A 23,003-nucleotide genomic window follows, 5' to 3' on the forward strand; every position below is an offset into this window, starting at 1 on the left:
CTTTCTTTGTCTGGCCTTCCTCTCCTGTGCTGCTGGGGCCTCTTCCCCGTCTACATTTGCCGGAATTCCAGCCTCTGCGCCCTTTATGCTTTCCTCTGCACATGCTTCCCCCTCTGTTCCATTCTGATGTGTAGAAACATGCTTCTCAAACTTGAACTCACATCAGTCACCTGAAAAAGTGATGCAAAAAAGCTCTCCACCTCAGGACACACAGTGGATTGCTCCATTGGCTAACACACTCCTTGTCTCTCCAACATGGCTATTGAAAAAAGGACCTCTGTGATTTCATCAACTTTTTCTGCTGTTACTTCTGTGCTAGGCTGATGGAATTCACCAACTCTGTGAATCACAAAGCCACTTTTGCTATTGTAAAAAAAGTGAAAGTGTTAGTCACTCAGTCACGTCTGACTCTTTGCAACCCCATGGACCGTAGCCCAGCAGGCTCTTCTGTCCATGGAATTCCGCAGGCAAGGATACTGGAGTGGGTTGCCATGCCCTCCTCCAGGGGATCTTCCCAAGCCTGTGTCTCCTGCATTGTAGGCAGATTCTTTACCATCTGAGCCAACAGGGAAGTCCCTTTGCTATCATATACATGGCAATATTTGATTTGTTCATAATTGAGTGGCCGATAAGTTTTCTCTAGAAAGGACAGAGTAGTGGAAATTTACATACAAGTGAAAATAGAGTTCCAATTTCTAGTATATAATATCCAACTTCAGTAGAATACATTTTCATTGTTCCTAATAAAATCTCCTGTGCTTAAACAATAAAGGAAAATAGACGATTCTTCTAAAAATAGAATCTTCTAGTTTTCTTCAAAATCCCACCTGTCTTGCCCTTAAATAGGACCTTCTGGGTGGCAGGGTGGGTGGCAAGATAGAATAATGAATTGTGTTCTTCCTTGATGTAAAGCAACTAGCTATACAGGATTTGACAGGATGAAACACAATAAGCTGTCTTATCTTTGTAATTTAACATGTTTTCTCAATATAGTATTCTGGGATTATTGCTGCAAAAGAGATGAGAGAAACTGTATTACCAGCTTCCCTCTTCAATCATCTTATAAATCAAACTTAGATATTCCAGATATTTACCTCAATTCTCCACTTTCAATATTTCAATGTGAGACCCAGGCTTTGGTAAACATTAGCAGGAAGGTCAGCAAGAGAGGGATGGGGTAACTGACCCCCCCAAATTAGATCTAAGTACCCCTATCATTGTGCTGATATAGGCATTCTTCCTCAAGCGGCGCTTTCTGCGCTCTTTAGAAAATAAAAATTGTGATGAGCCCAAGATCTGAGGAGGAAGTGTTAAATAGACATGCTCCCCGACAGAGGGCCTCCTCACACTGATTTTCTGAGATTCTTATTTCTTGCATGACTTGAGAGGTATTCAAAACATTCTATCTGTGAAGAAGCTGTTACCTCAGCCCTAGGTTTCTGTTTGCATATCCCCATGCTATCTTTGGCAAGATTAAGGAATGAAGATTCAGCTAATGTGATTGCTCTTCTTTTTCCCTCTGCATACTGGCCTCTGGTGTGAGGAGGCTCTCCACTCTTGAACCAGGGAGGTGATGTCTTTTAAATCCACATTTTGATTAGATTATAGCATCACTAGTTTATGGTGACGTTGCCCATTCTCAAACTAAAACTGAGTGTTCTGTCCCTTCCCTGCAAAATCTCTGGTTCTATTCACTGAGAATATCCAAAGAGTTCAAGAGGACTGTGGTTTCTATTCAAAAAGGAACAACAGTGGGAAAGGGAAAAAGGATGATTCTGGTGGATCATCCACCAGATGATGAAGTCCAGATCATGTTTAAAAACACAGATAAGTCAAAATCAGAGAAAACAATGGTGGTCCTTTCTGCTTTCCAGCAACTTCCACTTTCCTCATTGTTGACCCCTGGACCACCACCCAGACCTTCCTGGCTCCCAAAACCAGACTCAGAAGCCCTTGTGTTTTCTGCTACTCCAGCTCTGTCTCAGAACTTCAGACTGAAACTTGGGGACTGGATGAAATCTGGTCTCAGTACAGCTTGTAATGGTGGAGGGGCGAGGGGGCGGTGTTGATGCTGGAGTGACCCTTCTAACTTGTGCCACTAACCCCAGACCTTCCATAACTATCCTTTCTAAGTATTGCCCCCTCCCTTGTGGGTAACTATCTACTCCTTCATTCCACACCATTTTCCTCCATAGGGTCCATCACCACTTAGAATTATGTTCTTGCTTCTTTGGTGATTGTCTGCTCCCCCAGGAGAGTACAAGTGCCATGAGGGCAGAGACACTGTCTCAACCTCAAGTGATATATGTTGGCTGGATGAGTGACGGCCCCCCATTCAGCGTAAGCTTTGGCCATATCCTATAACTATTCACAAGGCTTTGGTACCACCCTCTGTCTCATGCAATCCTTGCCTCTTATGTTAGTCACACACACCTTAGTCCAGTCCTCCAAATATGTAGTGATTAGTTAATTATTAATAATTGTGCCTTAAGCATCAAATGGGCTTCCCTTGTGGCTCAGATGGTAAAGAATCCACCTGCAATTCAGGAGACACAAGTTCGATCCCTGGGTCAGGAAGATCCCTGGAGAAGGAAATGGCTACCCATGCCAGTATTCTTGCCTGGAGAATCCCATGGACAGAGGAGTCTGGTGGGCTACAGTTCACAGGGTTGCAAAGAGTTGGATACAGTCGAGTGAGTGAGCATGCATGCAAGCATCAAGGATATGAATGAATGAAAACTGAATGACCAAAGTTAAGGCTAAGCAGAGTCCCTGAATTCTAATCACTCTCTATCAATAATTATAGTATCAGTGCTATAGAGGTTACTTATAGAATTATTTTGGTTCAAATACTGGAGTTATGATCACTTCCTTAGTAGATATATGCATAAGCCAAAATGTACAGTTCCTTTTCTATTATTTTGATACATGAATAGTTTTACATGATTACATATGCTAAGGCTTGTTCTGGACACCATCTAATATAGAGATGAGTAAGCAGGATAATTCAAGTTATTGCTACTAAATCACAGAAGCAAAAATGGAGTTTTTCCTTTAATTATCCAAGTAGTAGCTGAATCCTTCACTTAAGGTTTGCTATGAAGACACCATCCAAAGCTCAACTGTCCATTTGACTCACACAGTAATCAGCAAAGACTGGCACCAGCTAATCCTCTGTCCGAGCTGAAGTGTATTTCCAAAATACAGGTAAGAGGGTTTTCTTACACATCCAAAATGGCATTTTCCACTGAGTATGCTGAGGGATCACCTGCCCTCCTCTCCCCTATCTTAATGGTGATTTGGACTTAGGATCCTTTTCAATCAAGAAATTTCATGTTTTCATGACATTCCCTGGCAACTAGTAATGAGAGATTGAGGAACTAAATTTCCCACGTAAAAATTAGAGTTTCCCTTGTTGCCGTTTAGCCAACAGAAAACAAATGGTCATTAGCATTTTGAATCCTTGAAAATGTTTCATGGTATCTTTCCTTACAAGGTCAGTTTTAGTTAAGTTTAACTTGCTGTGGTAATAAAGTCCAACACATAAACACAATAGACATTTATTTGTTGTTCATATAAAGTCCAAAAGGGATGTTAACCCAGCCTCCTTCCATCTGGTGGCTCCTCCCACTTTGATCTATGGTTTAAAAGGTTGGGGCCAGGAGCGAAGATGATCTGTGTGTGTGACGTTTTCAGGGGCCATGACTGAAAAGGCATGTTTCATTTCTGCCCACATCCTCTTGGAAGAACTGAGTCATGTGACCTTGCCTAACCACAAAGGATCCTGGGAAATGAAATTAGCCATCTGCCTGGGAGAAGGAAACGGGTTCGTTGACTAGCCAGCCAGTCTTTGCCACAGTACTTAACCTCAGTCCAGGACATTCTTTCCCCAGCCTTTCTGATGGATGTATATTGTGGGAAGACATTGTATACTTTAGACAGTTTCCCAATCTTTCTCTATTGACTTAGTAAACAAACTCTTGACCTGGAATGGAATAAAAGTAGCTAAAGAAAAAAGAACAACAAAGTCCAAAAGACCGAAGATGAATCTCTTCTTTTATAGGGACTCTCGGGGCTTCTAGTCTGGCTTTTACTAGAAACACTTCTGCTTCTTTTTCGCAGAACCTGATCCCAGGCCATGGCAGGTACTGAGATTATGATGGTGCTAAATTCCCCAAAGCTGTGTACTTTTTGGAGGCAGAAAGTGGACCCTGGGCATAACGCTTCCCAGAAGAAACTAAAAAGACATGAAATTGGAACAGCTCTGGAAGTCAAGCCAGAACAGGGGAGAACGTGTATTTTGGAAGTGGTAACACACTCTCAGAAATTCAGGACATTTTGGGGAAGGGAGGATGTGATGAGACAGAAAATTATAAATTGCATCTTCATCAGAAAATTATAAATTGCCATTTAAAACATGCAACTTTAAACCATGATTATCTGAATTGGGTGGGTTTATTTTGAGACATCCCAACTCTCTTATTCAGCCACACTTTGGTTATCTGGGGACATGGACTAAAAGGAGGCAAAGAGGCTAAAAAAGTATCAAACTTTTCATGTTCATCATATCAGCACCCAGCAGGTGACGAATCAAGGCAAACCAATCCAGGGAAAACTAAATTCTAAACCCAGGTAGGAAGATAAAACTAGCAATTTTACATAAAGATGGAATGTATATGAAAATACGATTCTATGCAACATTGCTTTAAGCATTCCATCTATTTTGGGAAGCATTAAAAACTGTGTGCTTCTGTTTTGTACACGTGGGCGAATTCAGTCCACATAATTCGTTCTTTACCATATCTGGGATTTTATTTAAAATTTTTCCAGAGGCTTAAATTTCTATTTTTTTATTTAATTCTTAACAGGGGTTGAATAAAATAGCAAGATCTTTCAAATAACTTCATTCATTTATGAACCTCAATCATTTTTCTTTTCTTTATCCTCTGGAGAGGAAACTTAAAAGAGTGAGACTTAAACTATAATGCATTTGCACTGGAAAATCCAGCCATGCCTCATTTTAAAAATATTTTGTCTGGATTATTTCATTCATCCTGCTCATTTGTGAAATTTTATCGTGAGATTGGCAGGTGAGATACTGACCCCACTCCTAACCCGACATGGACTTGGAGAAAGTGGCCTCCGCGGCTTCCAGCTGTGACCTTGGACCTTTGCTCTGGTCCCTGGAACAGGGCACACATATTTTTACACTTGAGTTTGATAGGTTTAAAAAAAGGGAATACTAACTGGGAAGATTTAGGACTTTGAAGGCGGAGAGAAATCAGTCCACTGGGGTGACAGCAATTCACTCTCCAGAGTGGAATTTTCTTGCTTTCCTCCTGCTTACATTTGACATGAGACTCATTCACGAACTTCTCTCCTAAGATATTGCTTCTCCCCAGGGCAAGCTGTTTGGAGGGCTGCAAACCACGCTTCTCCATCCAAACCATCAAGCTTATCCTGTGGCCGTTCTTGCTAACTTACTCTTCACCCAGAAGCTCTATGAGGAATAAAGAGGGACAACCAGACAGGACTGTGATCAGGCAGATGAAGCCATGATAATCAGATGCGGAGTTTGTAAATATCTTCTCAGCACCCACCTTGGCAGGGAGTTTAGCGAATACAAAATGCACTTCCTCCAAGTCCTTTTCTCCCCTGAAACCCCAACACATTGTTAGTTCTGTCCCTCTGCAGTCCCTCCGTGAGTGCAGAGAAGCCCACAGAGAATCCCACCTGAAATGGGCTGCCTGGAGCCCCTGGCCTCTGAGACCCATGGCCTTGCTCAGGGAAGACCCCTGCCGCTGCATCCTAAATCTGTTTGGCCCTTGGTTGCCAGCTGGAGACACAGAGAAATGCCGAGAAAGAGGCAGAAGGCGCAGAGGGCTGTGCTTTCTAAACGGTTACAGGCCACTGGCCTTTCAGCAACAGCTAATGCAGAACAGATGGCGGGTGCTACGCTCGGCTGGCTCTCAACTGCGAGGCTGCCTCTGTCCATGATTAATCACCTGTGCTGGGGGGTCAGAAAGTTCTACCTGGCCTGGGGTGGGGGAGCGACCTAAGGTTGGAGTGAGCAAGAGAAGTGACAGTCATTGCCTCTCGGCCCTATGGCTCCTCAGATGTTTTCAGAACCACTGCGGGGTGGGGCAGGCATCCAATAAACAGAATTAGCCAACCTGTGGAACCAACCCTACCTAGGAGGGGAAGTTTGTCTGGTTGTGCAGAAATGGCTCAAAAACTGGTCCATAATGTTCTGTCCCTTCATTTACTTCCCCTTGAGTTAGCCAAGGGTAGGATTTTATGGCAGATCAGTAAATTCTGCACTTGCTTTGAGGCCTTAAACGATTTCCCCAGCACGACTGTAAAGAGAATCTGTTTGTCTTTTCCATGGCACTGGGGTGAAAGGATAGTGTAGCCACTTCCTTCCTCCCATCCTACAAACAAGATATCCTTTTACACCATGAGTCCTGCAGAAGTTTCCTCTTCACTTTTGTTTCCTCTGTGTGGATGGGGAGACGGGGGCGTTGTGATGTAACACACATGGAATTCTCTGTCGGTTCAGTCCAACTGGAGAAGAACGTGACTCCAGCTGTAGGATCTTTGAGGGTGAAGGGGAGTTGCTGTTACACACTGATCTTTGTTTTCCCTGTCACAGGTCGTTTTCAACTGAACACCAAAAATCACCAACACACTGGGGGCCGTACCCTAGCCCCACTCTTGTCTGGAGAAGTTGGGGAGAAAACCACTTACCCCACCAGCCACAGCTGGGAAGGATTAGGCAGGTGGATTTGTGGCTGTGCTCTGGGCGAGAGAGAATGTGTTAGTTTTCTGTTTCTGCATAATAGATGACCACGAATTTCAGGGCTTCCTGTTTTTATCTTTTGGCCATGCCGCACAGCATGTGAGATCTTATTTCCCCAACCAGGGATTGAAGCTTTGCCCCCTGCCCTGGGGGCACAGAGCCTTAACCACTGGACTGTCAGAGAAGTCTCAAACTTCAGGGGTTCCAAACAACACCCATTTATAATCTCACAGTCTCCTGGGCTCGGGAGACTGGGCAGTCTCTGGCAAGGCAGAAATCAGGGTGTCAGCAGCTTTCTTTGGAGCTCACCCTTCTCTTCCAAGCTCACATGGGTGTAGCAGAACCCAGTTCCTGAGGGTCGCCAGACTGAGATCCTGGTTTGTCTGTCAGCTGGGAACCCACCTCAACTGCTGGAGACTTGAATTTCTTACCATATGACGCCCTCCATTTTCAAAGTCAGCAGTGGAGAATGTCCCTGTTAAGACCCCTCCCTCCCTCCCTCTTTGGGTCTCTTTCTTCAGGGAGAGCCCAGGCCTTTCTCAGAGCTAACCTGATTAGGTCTTAAGTATTGGTTAATGCCTCTAAAATTCATTTTGCCTTTGTAAAATAGGACTTTATGTAAAGATTTCCAGTAGTTATAAGCTTCATCTTGAATACTCAGAATGAATGTTAGTCTAGTGAATACTTAGTTCTGGGAGATAAGAACATATAAAAAGGCATGTCCTAGGCACCAAAACAAAAAAGAAGCAAACAAAAAACAGGTTATAGGAAAAACCAGAACAGCTGTAGATAGCGTAGGTCACTTCTGTTGGCCACAGTTTCAGAGAGCAAATGCAAGCAAGTCAGTTCAGTGCTCAGTGATGACTGAAAATGAACCGTTTTTAATCTTTTTGAACCATAGAATTTTTTTTCAGATGAAATGTACATGGGAGCCCATTTAATAAAATCGTTGTATAACTTTACAACACTCTTATAGGACCAGTTGGGTACCAGACGCTCTCCAAAGTGCTTAAAATAAAATCCTTGTAACAGTATGAAAGGGACATGCTTATTATTGTTATTGTCATTGTCATTATTCACATTTTACTGGTGAAGAACCTTAGTTGCAGAAAGATGAGATGCCTTGCTCAAGGTGGCAGAGCAGAGTTTGAACCCAGGAAAATCAGGCTCCCAGTCCTCAACTCTGTTGGTGTGGAAGCAAGTTTTGGGGGGGGGGTCCTGTTCCCCCAGCTGCTGAGCCTCCGCCTCACCTTTTCCCCGCACCCTCTAGGCTTCCTCAGTATAACCTGCCCAGCAAACACTCTGAGAACCGGAGCGTCTGAATACTGTACACACTGCCTCTAAGGGGCTGCCGAGCAGCTTCTTTCACGTGCACTGTCTCTTGGGGCCCTTGCAAGGAACTCCAAGAAGCCGATTGGTCAGCCACAATCTCTCCTCTGCCGCACCCGTGGCTGCAGGCCCTCTCACCCATTTCTGCTGCCACCCTGGCCCCCTCCTGTGCCTGGCCACCTCCAGCCTTTCCTTTATCCTACTCCATGCGCCGCATGCTGCAACCTCCTCTCCCGAAACCCCCTAGAACGTGGCGTATCCTGTTTGCGCTGCTGCCTGGACCCTCTAGTGCCCACCAGCTCCTGGGCTGGCAACTCTGGGTCTTATTCCACTGATCTTTCTCCTGGCGGTGAACCAAATGTTCTAGGCGAGTGGGCTACCTACCCCCCTCTGGTGCACAACGTGTGTTCTTGCCACCTCCGGGGTCTTTGTTGCAAACTCGCAGAGCATTTCTTCCACAGGGCATTCAACTTTCTACTGTTTATGATTATTAGATTAATTTTCCTCATCTATGAGCTCCTTGAGAACAGTAGACACGTTCATCTTTCAATCCTGCCACACACCAGATGCCGTGCTGAATAGCACTAAGTAACATTCTCCCCAATGTCCCAGGAGACAGATCGTCACCATCCCCACTTAACAGAGCAGTAAATTAATGCTCAGACATGAGTGGCTTGCTCATCCTCATGGCAAAGAGGAAAGGATGGATGGAAGCTGACATACGGATCTGTAGATGGAGCAGAAAAATGCAAAAATACTCGGAAACAAAATTGCTCTCCAGTCTTCAATTAGAATCATCTTTATTATCTTCATAGAATCAACAGCCGCAATAATTCATGACTACAGGGCTGGTTTTGAACTAGGGTACACACCACAGTCACCCAGGGGAAGGCTTTCAAGGAGGTCCACGCCAGTCCTGCAGGAGCAGAATCTCTGCAGATGGGGACTTACCCCTGCTGCTGCTGCTGCTGATGCTGATGCTGCATCGCTTCAGTCGTGTCCGACTCTGTGCGACCCCATAGACGGCAGCCCACCAGGCTCCCCCGTCCCTGGGATTCTCTAGGCAAGAACACTGGAGTGGGTTGCCATTTCCTTCTCCAATGCATGAAAGTGAAAAGTGAAAGTGAAGTCACTCAGTCATGTCCGACCCTTAGCGACCCCATGGACGGCAGCCCACCAGGCTCCTCCGCCCATGGGATTTTCCAGGCAAGAGTTCTGGAGTGGGGTACCATTGCCTTCTCCTGGACTTACCCATGAGTATCCTAGAAAACAAAAAATTCCCTGAAGACTCTGGTCTGTTCCCCTGATTAAAAATCACCAATTCACAAGGTTCCCAGAAGACTCCAGCCTTCCAAATTACCCTCATTCCCCATCATTAGTAACTAAGGAACTGCTCTCTATTTAAATGCAAATTAAAATTAAATCATATCACGTATTCTGTAAGGATTCAAGAAGCCCTGCTATGTGACAGGCCTGCTGACTCTGTCTCTATTTGTCTTACAGCCCTTCTCCTGTGTCTATTATCTGATATCTGCCCAGTCTACTGGTAGGTTGTGTGCACATGCTAAGTTGCTGCAGTCATGTCTAACTCTTTGTGACCCCATGGACTATAGCCCTCCAGGCCCCTCTGTTCGTGGGATTCTCCAGGCAAGAACACTGGAGTGGGTTGCCACGCCCTCCTCCAGAATGTCTTCCTGACCCAGAGATCACACCTGTGTCTTTTGTGTCTCCTGCATTGGCAGGTGGGTTCTTTACCACTAGCAACACCTCAGAGGCACTAACTGGTAGATTATTTCTTGCCTAACTGGTAGATTATTATACAGCCCTAGAATTTTTTTATCTTCTCCTCCATATTAGCAGCTGGCCTTTCTCTGGTACACAGTGAAGGCTTTTCAGTTGTGAAATGTATGAACCCATGAACCATGGGACTCACACCTCATCGGGAATAAGTTTCACAGCTTCTTCAAAGAGCAGACTCTGATAAACTCGATGGCACCCCCAATGTCCAGGCCCACTGGGTAATGCAAAAGCCACCTCCCAGCCTCAGTCTCCTTGTCTGTGAAGGGGACCCAAAAGCACAGTGCCTGGCTCATAGTAGCTGCACAAGGATGTTCATCCTTACCTCTCCTTGTGGATTAAGCCCCTGACGGTGTCTTTGAGCTGCAAGTGGCGAGGTAGAGGCATGGAAATGAAACCTCTAGCCTGCCCAGTCCCGCTCCTGTGTGCATTAATGGGGGCATGGAGAGGCCTGGGCAGTCCTTGGCACATGTGCGTGTGAGCATAAAACACGCCGTAACCTTGGAATCTGGACATCAAAAGGGAGCGCTTCAGCGCCTGATAAAAACGTGTGTTCCTTTCCGCAAACCACTCCAAACCCTGTTTTCGCCATCCCACTGGGAAGCTTGTCACTGCTAATGTGATTCTTACGATTCTTGCTGCTCTGTAGCCTCTTGATCTTTCTGAGATCTCCCTGCCCCAGAGTGTGTTGGAAACAAAATGTCCTGTCTGGTGTCCAGAGCTTAAAATAACAGACGTTGGGTTCCTGCTGCCACGTTGAAATTTTACTCCAAGGTCTCTCCCCAGCACCCCCGCCCCCGCCCCTCCCTGTGCCTGGAGGAGAAGCCTAGTGTGAGCATCAGACAAATAAATGGAAGGAAGGGGAGGCCGTGGACAGTTGGGGTGGGCGCGGAGGGGCAGGGGAGACCTTCTGAGACCACTGCGGGCACCCTGGAGGATCAATTTTGTTGTTAAGAAAGATCAACTTCTTAAATTGTGCGACAGGCTTTAAGGGAAGATTCTACCCATCTCTAAAGAAAAGAACCACCTTTTCCCAGCACAGCTGCCAAGAAGCAGGTTTGAGGTCTCCCAGTCTGTATTCTGCACTGGTGAGAGGAGCACCATGTGTGTTTCTGTATGTGCCCTTTGCAACCTGGGGCATAATAAAATGAATCTCCCCGACGGCATCTGGGTCTATGCATAATTCCTCTGTTAGACAGCGAGCTTGAAAAGTCTGCAGAAAATAGAGAGTGTCATTGGTATTGGCTGGCAAACGCGCTGGAGACTTCAGAGGGAAATGCCTTTCTCTTTCTTGCCAGCCGATGGTTCAACAGAGAAGAAATTTTCCTTCTTTAGCTTCTGACAGGTCATTCTGGGCATGTCCTCTGTCCACAGTGCCTCCTGGCCCTCTGAAGATGGAGTTGTCCCAAGCATATTTTTGGAAACTCCACTGATGATTGTTTTTATTAGGGGACTGCATGGCTTTGTAGTGGGACGCTTAGGGTTTTATTTGTTTTCCTTCCCCGGCCCCAGCTGTTTTTGTTTTAACAGCATTGGAGAGAAGGTTAAACCCAGTCCATCCCTCAAGTCGGCAGAGCTAGAAACCCGAGTGGGCCGAATGGCACCCTACAGATCATCTGTCCGATTGTGTCCATCCCTGACCTTATCCAGCCTCACGGGAGGGGCGAGGTTGACAGTGGGTTGATCTCCAGTCAAGTGAGCATTTTGGAGCTGATAACTGTCCAGGAGCAAGTCACCCCCCAAATGTACCACTGGAGACCCCAGGCGTTCAATAACTGCTGGGATGTCATCTTGCCAAACAAGAAGCAAGGACAAATGCCCATCTTTTTACTTTCCATGTCCCACCAAGGAGCATGACTCAGCCAAGACACGGCCAAACACAGCCACCCATGGCCTTGGGGCTGAACTGGTAATGGCCATTGTTTCTGAGACACTGAGTTTCCTTGGCTGCACCTGGTGAAAGCCAAAACTCACGCTTGGTCTCATTCCCAGATATGCCGATTTCATCGGTCTGGGGTACAGTCCAGGCATGGGGACTCTCTAGATGCTCCGAGGTGCCACTGAGGCTGCTGAGAACTGCTGCTAATGGAAAAATGTAACTAACATTGTAAACGTCTGTTTCCCAGACACAGTACTAAGCATGTTCCTGCACTAACCCCTTTATTGCTCCAAGTCTTCCTGTGAAATAAGTTTATTTATTTCCAGGTAAAACTGAGGTTTTAAAGCCTTAAGTTGTCCACGTGGAGTTTGGAGTTTCTTAGTCCATTTAACTCCGGAGCTTATTCCTTTTCCAGAGAACCAAGAATACAGCAAAATGACACAATTGCATAAGCTCTCCAGCACTCTACATAAGAGATCTGACCCCTAACTTATTTATCTGGGTGGGGCCTCCCCTGTCTTCTCTATAATAGGTTGAAGGAGAATCAGAAAGTATTTCATTAGGGACCTTATGTGTTGCAAAGGGAAGGTCACTACCACGCCCAGTCTTCATGTCATCTTGGCATGCCCACCCCTGTATGAAAGGACAAGTGCAAAAATGCCTTCTACTTTGACAAAGTGCTTTTCAAACAAGAAGCTCAAAGTACAGCATAATTAATCAAATCACCCACATCCTGCAGATGAGTAGCATTTCATACGCACAGATTTCTCTCTGCCTCCAGGCCCTCCAACACTAGGAGAATGTTTCCAATTTTCAGAAGTGAGCAATAGAGTAATTGAAAGGAGCTGTATCTTGGCCAGCTCAAAAGACGTCAAGCCATCTATAGTAGCCCTACGTGAGAAAAAGTGGTGTCCACAAAGTGTGTCATAATGGCCTGCCTGCCATGCTATGCTGCGTGGTTCAAAGAGGGAAAAGACGGCAAGAATAAAACATCCAATTCTTAAGAGTCAGCTGCCCCTGTGATCAATATTCTGATCCATCTGGTCAACTCTCCAAAGGATCTAGAAACCAGAAAGTGACGACATTAGCTGGTGATCCAGTTACTTGGGTTAATCAAGGCAGAGAGGACAGACGGGGCCAATTAAGTAGCGGGGCAGCCCAATGATGGATGAGTCATTATGGGCAAGTGCAAAGATAATGCCATTGGGAAAAGCAATATAAGTCATTCAGGTACTACCAGACCAGGAAATCCGTCTAGTCCTAGAGGGGGATCATTTAGGAAGTATCAGACCCAGCCTGATGAACTCATCTATTCATTGTACAGCTAACAATCAACAGAAGAGCTGCACATACAAGGGGACAAGCCATATGGAATACATTTTGAAGACTGGGGTGTATATCTGTGCCTTCATTTGAAACACCTTCTTATTTTTTTTTTCTTATTTTACTGATGTATAGTTGATTTACAATGCTGTGTTAGTTTTGGGTATACAGGTACATACATACATCTGTTTTTAGATTCGTCTCTCATAGGTCATCACAGAACATTGAGCGGTGTTCCCTGTGCCATTAGTATACAGTGGGTCCCCATTGTTTATCCATCTTACGTAGAGTTGTGTGTGTACATCCATCCCAAGCTCTTGATTTATTCCCCCAATGTTTCCCCTTTAGTAACCATAAGTCTGTTTTTTATAAGTCTGTTTCTGTTTTGTAAATAAGTTCATTTGTATCTGAATCACCTTCTTTAAGCAAGTCATAGTCCAGCCCCTCTTTTCTGATCCACAATACCCTTGCTCCTATGTTCGCATCTTCCTAAGCACACACTGTTTCAATGTATGGTTGAAGAAATTTTTTAAAGTAATGACAAATATTTTTCTTCTTTACTTCTAGTTCTGTCCTTCAAATAGCTTCCTCTCTGTACCAGAAGACACTTCAGCATGTTCCAAAACAATTCTTTTTTTTTTTTTAAAGCACAAAAGAGGCTGTGTCTATGCAACAAAATTTATGCAAATGGCTCTACACCTCTCCAAGTCCCTTTCTTGGATTCATGTTGCGAATCTGAAATTTTAGGGGAGAGAGCTTATTGTTTCAAGAAGGTGGGTAGGAAACTAAAAGCCCATATGAATGAAAGTAAACTATACCTGCAACTAACTGTGTCTTTAAAACCAAGTCCCAGCTAGGAACCCTCACAGCGAAAGTTATCCATGAGTGCAATATCAATAATGCCAGTGAATGCCAGTTCTCCTGACTTCTTTTCTCTCCCTGATTGCTCCTGCTTTTGTCTCCCTTTTAAGCTCCTCTTCCCAAGCACTCAACGCTGGATTCTCCAATTCCCTGTACTTCTGGTTTTTCAGACAAGCTACTCACTGTTCCTTCTGTCTTGCCCTGCCCTCAACCACATCTTGCTGGTTCTCAACCATTCTGTTTTGTCTACAAACTATAGGACCATTGCATCTGGTTCCTGGGTGAGGAATTCCCTCCTCTTTATTTTGGTAACCTTTGTCTGTCTTTCAGATCTCAGCTCACTCATCACGCGTTGCTTTCCTCAGACTTGGTCTAAGCTCTCCACTGCGGACTCTCAAACACCACACGGCGTTCGTTACCACCCTCATCAGAGCTGCAGCTTTACATCCACCTGCGATTCTTCGATTCATGCCTGTCTCCCCCCAGGAGCCTGTTTCCACCTCTTTTCTCTCGTGGCTCCTGTCTGTCCTTGCACTGCCCACTTCTGTACTTCATGGCTGCCCTAGTTCCCACTGACCAGTGGTTTCCTCTGTCTCACAGGTCCCAGTAATACAATTTTCTCTCAATTCCCATCATTTTTTGTTTTTCATCCAGTTGTTGATTCTCTCTAAATTTTTTATAGTCATGCTCTACTAGCAAGACCGTCTTACTGGTCTAATTCATATGTATTATCTCTTTGGCAAACTTCTCATGAGAGACCCACTCACAGCTCCCTGGGCAGCAGCCAAATGAACTGCCCTTAGGCGAAGCGTGTCCTTCATCCATGGGCTGTTGCCAGCCTGGGGGGACAGGTCAGCTTTCTCAACAAAGTACAACAAACAAGGTGTTTTCTCCCTCACAGTCTGCTTTCTGAGGACTGGCAGAGCTGGACAGGGATCTTCCCGGAGAACGAGGATGGGGAAAGGGGTGAAGAGTAATAACAGAAGAGAAGAGGGACAGTTGAGGTTTGCAACAATCTCCTTCTTGGTTGGTGTTCCGTTTCACATTCCCTTCCCCTGAACTAATGTGTCTATAGGACTTAGCAGATTCCACACACTGTGGGTACCTAGTAAATACTAGTTTACCTCCTTCGTTCTGGCGAGACACCCTTCCTGCTCCCCTGCTGCCCTGAAGCCTAGCCTGACTGTAGTTGGCAGCAGTAGCCAGCCGCACTGTCCCCCGGACCCTGTCTTCCAGGCGCAGGGCAGGTCCCGGGTATCAGTGCCCATACCTGCCCACCAGGAGATCTTTGCCCACCCTGCTCTGACCCTCCTCCAGCCCTTAATGCAGACCTGCAGAAAGACTTAACAGCACTTGCCAAGACAGTCTGGCATCTGCTTCCCTCTTCCAGGTGGGAATTGATGGATTTCATGCCTGTTTCCTTCCAGGGCTGCAGAGAGTACAGCAACTGGCAAAAAATACAAGATACTTCAGACAGAGACTAAGCCAAATGGGATTTATTGTGTATGGCAACGAAGAGTCTCCTGTGGTCCCCCTGCTCCTTTACATGCCTGCAAAAGTAGCGTGAGTATCCAGCGGACCCCCACCATAACACCTAAGCCCCAGGGTGATCTGATGGAGATGGCACTCCAACACCAGGACCCTTTCAGCGCAGGTGCTGCTCTGCATCTTGAGCAAGACGCTGAGCTCAAAACTCACTTGTCCGGTTTCTCAGAAGTCACAAGGTCTTGTGGGGAGGGAGCCAGCTGCTGCGGCCCACCATTTCCACACTCTGTGAATTGGGTGAAACCACTTGCTGCCTGAGGCCTCAGCTATAAATGAACAAGGGTCCTGCCCTTCCTCCTGCCCCAAGATCTTTCTTGGGGAGAACCTCAAAAAACCCTCTCTCCCAACATTCAAAAGCAACATGACCAGGCTCTGTGCATTCTCCCGTTGAACTCTCACAGCCATCCTCCAAAGAAGGCAGCCTCCTGTGTGGGGAAACTGAGGCTGAGAGCAGTTAAATAGCTTTCCAAAGTCAAGATCAAGTGTAGGAAAACCAAAAGGCAAACCCAAACTTAGGCTCTTGCTCCAAAACTTTTGCTCCCAACACCAAATTTTAATACCTCTCCTGTAAGCCGACTTCAGGTTGTTTTCCAATGATTGTGACTCTGAAGTTGAACATCAGTAATAAGTGCATAAAGCAAGAAAAAAAGACTTTTTCTCAATATGGTGTCGATGAGTTTTTCCAGGAGTCATTCTCTAATCTGCTAGACATGAATGAACTCTGTGATTTAAAAGAAATTAATTAAAATCTTTTCTAAATATAAAATATTTGTGTGTCTGACCCAGCACATGAGAGAAAGTAATTATCAACAGATGTTCATCAGATTCTGGAGGTCCTGACACCACTCTAACACAACCGTATTGTTGGAACTTTCTATTCGATTCTCTGACGGTCTAGGTTGATTGGCAGACTATTAGAAGTAGTATAGAAAAGAAGCTCTGGGGCTATTTGTTGAAAACTCATGATGGTTAGGACTGAGTTAAACATTCCTAAAAGATGGTTTCTTTAATGTCCACTCACGTCATTTCGCCAGGGCCAAACGACACACACACGAGTTGCCTCGTGCACCACAGTTGTCCACCACTGAGCCCTTTGTTTGTGGATCTGGGTCAGGAAATCAGTGCTTGGGGTGGCCCAGAGGACAGGGTGCTGCGGATGTCACAGGACACTGCTCTGTGCTGATGGCAGCGGGGGTGAGGAGGGGGACAATGGTGATTCCAAGCTGCAGATACTGCAAAGCCCTCTAGCATCTGGTCTTGGATGGCACAGAAAAAATCCACATTTACTCAGAGTGGCCGGGGAAGTGGCGTGTTCCAACTCCACGCTTAGCCCATGCTTATCTAATACTTTATGATTTGCTCAAATGAAGACACCAAAAGTAAGCTTGCTTTATTTTGAAATGTGTTAATTACACAATACTGCAGGGTGGTATTAGGGAGTGTGCTTGATATTTGATGATGGAAGCTGGAATTAGAACCTCAACAGGATGGGAAGTTGAGTCCATCTAATGAGAAGAGCCCATGACAAACAAAACAAGTGCACTTAAGTGCGTGGTGACAGAATGAGACAGAGTTCCTCTCCTCCTTTATACGACAGGAGTCCTGACGTGGCAAAGCTAATGCAAAAAATGAAAATAAAACTGAGAAGGAGTTTCCTGGAAAAGTTATGTTCTAGAGTATAATGAGATGTTTGGAATGAAAAAGACTTCTCATTCTGTCTCTTCCTCATTAAACCAAACTTCTGAATCCCCACTTTTCTCATATTGAAAATGAGATATATCAGGGTATATTGGCCAGTGGTGGGATTGCTGGGTCATATGGTAGTTTTATTCCTAGCTTTTTAAGGAATTTCCATACTGTTCTCCATAGTGGTTGTATCAATTTACATTCCCACCAACAGTCCAAGAGGGTTCCCTTTTTCTTCATACCCTCTCTAGTGTTTATTGTTTATGGATTTTTTTAATGATAGCCATTCTGACCAGTGTGAGGTGATACTTCATGGTAATTTTGATTTGCATTTCTCTAATGATGAGCAATGATGAGCATCTTTATACCCTGAGAAGATCATAATTCAAAAAGATGCATGATGCATGTACCCCAGTGTTCATTGCAGCACAGTTTACAATAGCCAGAACATGGAAGCAACCTAGATGTGCACTGACAGATGAACGGATAAAGAAGTTATGGTACATATATACAGTGGAATATTGTGCTGTGCCAAGTCACTCAGTCACGTCTGACTCTTTACAATCCCATGGACTGTAGCCTGCCAGGCTCCCCTGTCCACAGGGATTCTCCAGGCAAGAATACTGGAGTGGGTTTCCATGCCATCCTCCAGGGGATCTTCCCAACCCAGGGCTCGAACCCATGTCTCCCATATTGCAAGCAGATTCTTTACCATCTGAGCCACCAGGGAAGCCCAGTGGAATATTATTCAGCCAATAAAAAGAACAAATTTGAGTCAGTTGAAATGAGATGGATGAACCTAGTGTCTATTATACAGCATTGAATAAGTCATAAAAAATATCACATATTAACACATGTGTATGGAATCTAGAAAAATGGTACTGATGAAGCTATTTGTGGGGCAAGAATAAAGACTGTGAAAACAGAGGGGAAAGGAGAGCGTGGGATGAAGTGAGAGAGCCACATTCACATGTGTACGCTACCGTGTGCAAAACAGATAGCTAGTAGGAAGCTGTTGTGTAATACAGGGAGCTCAGTCCGGTGCTCTGAGGATGGGAGAGGGGAGGGAGGGGACACGTGTGTAATTATGGCTGATTCAAGTTCTACAGTGGAAACCGAACAACATCATAAGACAATTATCTTCCAATGAAACATAAATTAAAAAAAAAAGAAAATGGGATTGAATAGGACCTATTTCCTAATATCATTTGAGGACTAAACAAGATGAAGTCTATCAGCATTGGCATGTCACCTCTTACAGGGGTCTACTCAGGGTTGGCTGTTATTTTTAATAGTACTAATAGTGCATATGAAACACTTAGTATAGTGATTGAATAAGCACTCACTCAGTGGAAGACAGCATCATTACAACGACTTCTACTCCTGTGGCTACAAGGATTATTAGTACTAGTTTCAACTGAGTGTAACATTGAGTCACTGTGGTTGCATGTCTTTTTAAAATAATTACAATATTTAAAAAATACTTATTTTATACAGGATAAAGTAAAATAATTATTATCCTTTAATAAAAATAAAACTTCCGGGAAAAAAGTAGGAAAAGATCTTGCTATGCCCTGCATCAGCTGGACCTTGGATGATATGTCGAATGATCTAGTACCTTCCGTTGTAAGATAGTTTTAAGGAGGAGCTAATATTGCTGAATGTTAATTATATGCTAAGGAAAGCTCTTAAACCCGGTGTTCAGCCGTTGAAGGCGGGATGCCTAGCTTGGGTTTAGAAATGAAGACACCTAAACGCACAAAAGGCAAAACTATTTTCTCAGTGTCACTCCTGTTGCAGGTACTAGAGACCAGAGTTCAGGTCAGTTCCATTTGCCTCCTAAACCAGGGCTCTTTTCAATGCACTGCACAGCCTCTCAAGCTTTAGTCCCTGGGGGGAAATGCACATCTCTTTAAAGCAATGCAGAGCATAATTTAACCCTCTTTAATGTCATCATCAGTGAATCAAAAGGGCAAAGTCCCCATAGTACAATGGGGACTGTACAATTAGCACCAAAAAAAAAAATCTGATTATTTCTGTTGTTAAAGAAAACTTAGAACAGGTTAGTTCCAAAAGGTAATGTTATCTATTGTTGTCAGGAGTAGCCATTCCCTGGTCTTGTTCTCTTCTCTGATATTCCTTCAGTGGAAAGTTTATACGCAGAAAAGCTTTTGAAACAGGGAGTTAGTTGTCTCAGCCAGTGTCTGAACACTTTTTCCATTCGCTTATTTAAAAACCTTTGATTTTATTAAATAATTGTGATTTCTCCACATTTCCCCCCACCGCGGAATAGAAATATGATCTCTAGCCAGGTATCGTTTTGAATCAAGTCCTACTGCAGTTCTACCACTGGACTCTTCTAGGTAGTGGAGTAGAATGGGATTTCACTGTACATATAAAAATTCACTTAAATAATCAGAAGAATGGTATTTCCTATTTGGTAGAGGACTGACATTTTCCAGCACCAGGCCTCATCATATCCTTGGAGGATGGTGCTGCAGAAAATGCACTGATGCTGTGCTCAGTGCAGAGCTAATATTTTATTCTTCTTATTCAAGTATTTTAGTTTCTTTTGGGCTATGCCAGCTCTAATTTGATTTGGGGAGTACAAACCCAGAGGCTCATTATGCTGCACATTCATAACCATCATATACATTAACGGAAGGAGGCTAGCTTTAGCTGTATAAGTTGTAAGCTTTAAATCTGGACGTGCTCCGGGGAGGCCTCAGATTAACCTAATGAATCAGCAGTCATATATTTCACTCTACATTCTTTGGCAAAACTCACTTCCTCTGGTACAAAGAGAAAAGTGCAGACAGTGAAAATGGTCTTTGGGGAGTCCCAAAAGCCGGCCAGAAATCATGGGTCAGGTGGTTTGTACTCTAGCAATAAAAGCACTTGACTTGTTTCTCAGACAATTACAAGCTCTCATCCTGTGCAGTTCCGTGGGCAGCCTTCCATAGGGTGATCAAGAAAGAGAAAGAATGGCTGGTTTTCAAACTTCCTCAGTTAGAAAGCTCCATCTCCTTGCAACCTTTCCATATCAAAGGCTGAATCTCGCCTTGCCTGAGCCAGGGGGCCAGAGAGGCTGTGTTTGGTGGTCCCTGCAATCTCCATTGCTTCCTTTGACAACCCGCCTTCTGCACGAGGAAACCTAAAAGCTGTCAGCTAGACAGCAGGAGAAGGAGCAACCCCACAACCTTCCTCTCCATGGCTGCATCGAGGATTCTTCTTGAAACTCAGGGTTTCTGTAGTGTTGTCAGCTTCCAGCCTAAAATAAGACACCCACAAAGGAGAAGGAAATGGCAACCCACTCCAGCATTCTTGCCTGGAAAACCCCTGGACAGAGGAATCTGGCAAACTACAGTCCCTGGGGTCACCGAGTCGGACATGACTTAGCGACTAAACAACAACCACCACCGCTTAAGCCTAGAAGATCTGAGACATTTACCCCACTTGTGGGCAGAGCTTCTCAGGGACGAAGGAGTCCTGTGGGGAGCGATGAGCACAGAGAGGGAAATACTCACTTACTTGGATGCACAAACCTGTGCCTGAGGTTGGATCTCAGTGCAAGAAATTTACAGACTTTGAGAGCTCAGTATTCTAGAGTCGTTACTGAGATTAGCTCTGAAATAAAAAGATGCTAGAAATGGTTAAGGGGAAGGAATCGTAGCTTTGAAAGGTTTTACTCTGTATCAAAGAGCTCTGTAATTCTATGACCTAGGCCTCTAGGCTCCTCCTAGAGAAAGACTCTGTGAGTGCACACTTCTTTCCCTCCCACCCTCCTCCGCATCCCCACTTAGTCCAGCCAATGGGTTTATTATTCCTGAAGGCACACATACAAAGTGAGAAGACCCTTGCTATTTCATATCTTCGGCTTGATGGAAAATAAAATCCTTGTCTCTGGAGAGAGAACGTGGCTTGGGGTTGTCTCCCGCAGACCCTCTGATCTTGACTCTGAAATTACAGTCACGAAGTAGAGGCTTCTCAAAATCTCCACACTGTATTATTGGTACTGTATTAAGTACTGAAAGCATATAGTTTTGCATCTAACAAATTGTTTCCTTATGTAGTTGCATTGTGTTAGGGTTCTTTTTATTGGAGTATAATTTCTTTACAATGCTGTACTCGTTTCCATGTACAACAACATGAATCAGTTGTATGTGTACATGTATCCCCTTCCTCCTGAGCCCCCCTCCCACCCCACCCCCACCAATCCCACCCCTCTCAGCCATCAGGGAGCAAGGACTGGGCTCCTTGTGTACACAGCAGCTTCCCACTAGCTGTCCATGGTACACAAGGTAATGTGTATACGTCAATGCTACTCTCTCACTTCATCACACCCTCTCCTTTCCTCTGTGTCCACAAGCCCTTGCTCGAAGTCTGTGTCTCTATTCTTGTCCTACAAGTGTGTTAGGGCTTTTATTCCTTAGGAACTCTACAGACAAAACGTTTCCATATATATGAATGTGTTCATCCAGCGTCATGGTCACGTCCACGTCCATCTGCATTTTCTGCTCAGTGTTGAAGACTGAACACACCATTGTCTAATGAACGGGCCATGTCCCACAATATACACACACAGTTATGGGTGCCATCAAGTGACTGGCTGCCACATTTCCTGGTCAATTGTATTTGACGGAAGTTTCATTACTTCAGTTATCTTCTACGTATTTTTTAAAAACAAAGTCATTAGCCACATTCCTTTTTTTGCAGTAGAATTTTGTCATCTTTCAGTTAACCTCCTTCTTAATCTTTCCCTTAGGGCTTTTGCAAGACATCTATTAGAGAGAAAAATCGGTGTGGTGGTCGTTGGATTTCCAGCTACGCCCCTTGCAGAAGCGCGGGCTCGGTTTTGTGTCTCAGCAGCACACACCCGGGAGATGCTGGACACGGTGAGTGCCCGCGGCCCAGCAGAAGCAGCAGGATGCGGCCTCGGAGTCTGAGCGCCTTCTTTTACAGAGCTTGCTTGGGTTTCCCTGGATTTCTCTTGGATGGTGTAAGGAAACAACACCAATAACCCTCACTACTTTAAAAAAAAAAGGGGGGGGATGGGGGAGGGGAGTCCCAGCAATGCACAACAATGTGGTCAACCCAGCAGAGAGAAAAGAAAATCAACCCAGGGAAGACTTGAGTCAAGTCGCTGTTTCGGTTTCACAGCAAAGACTGACTGAAAAGCCAGACGTCTGCTCTTGGCTTCTTCTTAAATGCTGGTGCTGATTTCTTGTGCTATTTCAGCAGCAATTGCCTACATCCTGGCACTGGTCAGAGCCACTACATCCATCACAAGAAAATAGGACTCAAATAAGCCAGATCTGGAAAGCCAACAGCAAAGACAGACCTATTGTAAAAGCTCATCCTACCTGAGGTGCAGAGGATTTCAAAACCATTTTACCATCTTACTGTCCTTAAATTTTTCAGTCTCTGTATGAATGAATACTATCAGAGCCAAACCAGTTCAGTCAGTTTGGGGTTGATGAAACTGTCTCATAAAAATCAAAGCAGTTTAGCAAACACTATCAGGTGTCTGCTCTATGCAAAACTCTGGGGCAAAAAGTCTAAGAGGATGTACTATAAACAGGCACCTCATAATAATACCAGAGAGAATAAACTCACCTAGTAAAGAATGACAAGTGCAGGACAGAGGCTCCAGATGACGACCTAGTAAAGACAGCTGTGGGAGCAGGGAGGTGCAGCGCGTCATCACATGCCTGGAGCTATCCGAGCAAAACAAGAGATGATGAGGTCAAGGGCAATGGAAACAAAAAAAATCAATCTAGGAAC

At 44.8% G+C, this 23,003-nt stretch overlaps 1 protein-coding gene across 1 annotated transcript in view; it reads left to right on the plus strand.

Annotated features, from left to right (window-relative positions):
- The window catches only part of SPTLC3 (serine palmitoyltransferase long chain base subunit 3), a 135,869-nt gene that overhangs the window by 107,645 nt on the left and 5,221 nt on the right, over positions 1–23,003 (plus strand). The window contains exons 10-11 of the mRNA XM_068987695.1: positions 15,416–15,551; positions 21,985–22,114. Of these exons, the coding sequence (XP_068843796.1) occupies positions 15,416–15,551; positions 21,985–22,114 (266 nt within the window). The remainder of the gene's footprint in view (positions 1–15,415; positions 15,552–21,984; positions 22,115–23,003) is intronic.

Source organism: Capricornis sumatraensis, chromosome 15 (assembly GCF_032405125.1).
Source record: "Capricornis sumatraensis isolate serow.1 chromosome 15, serow.2, whole genome shotgun sequence".
NCBI classification, from domain to species: domain Eukaryota; kingdom Metazoa; phylum Chordata; class Mammalia; order Artiodactyla; family Bovidae; genus Capricornis; species Capricornis sumatraensis.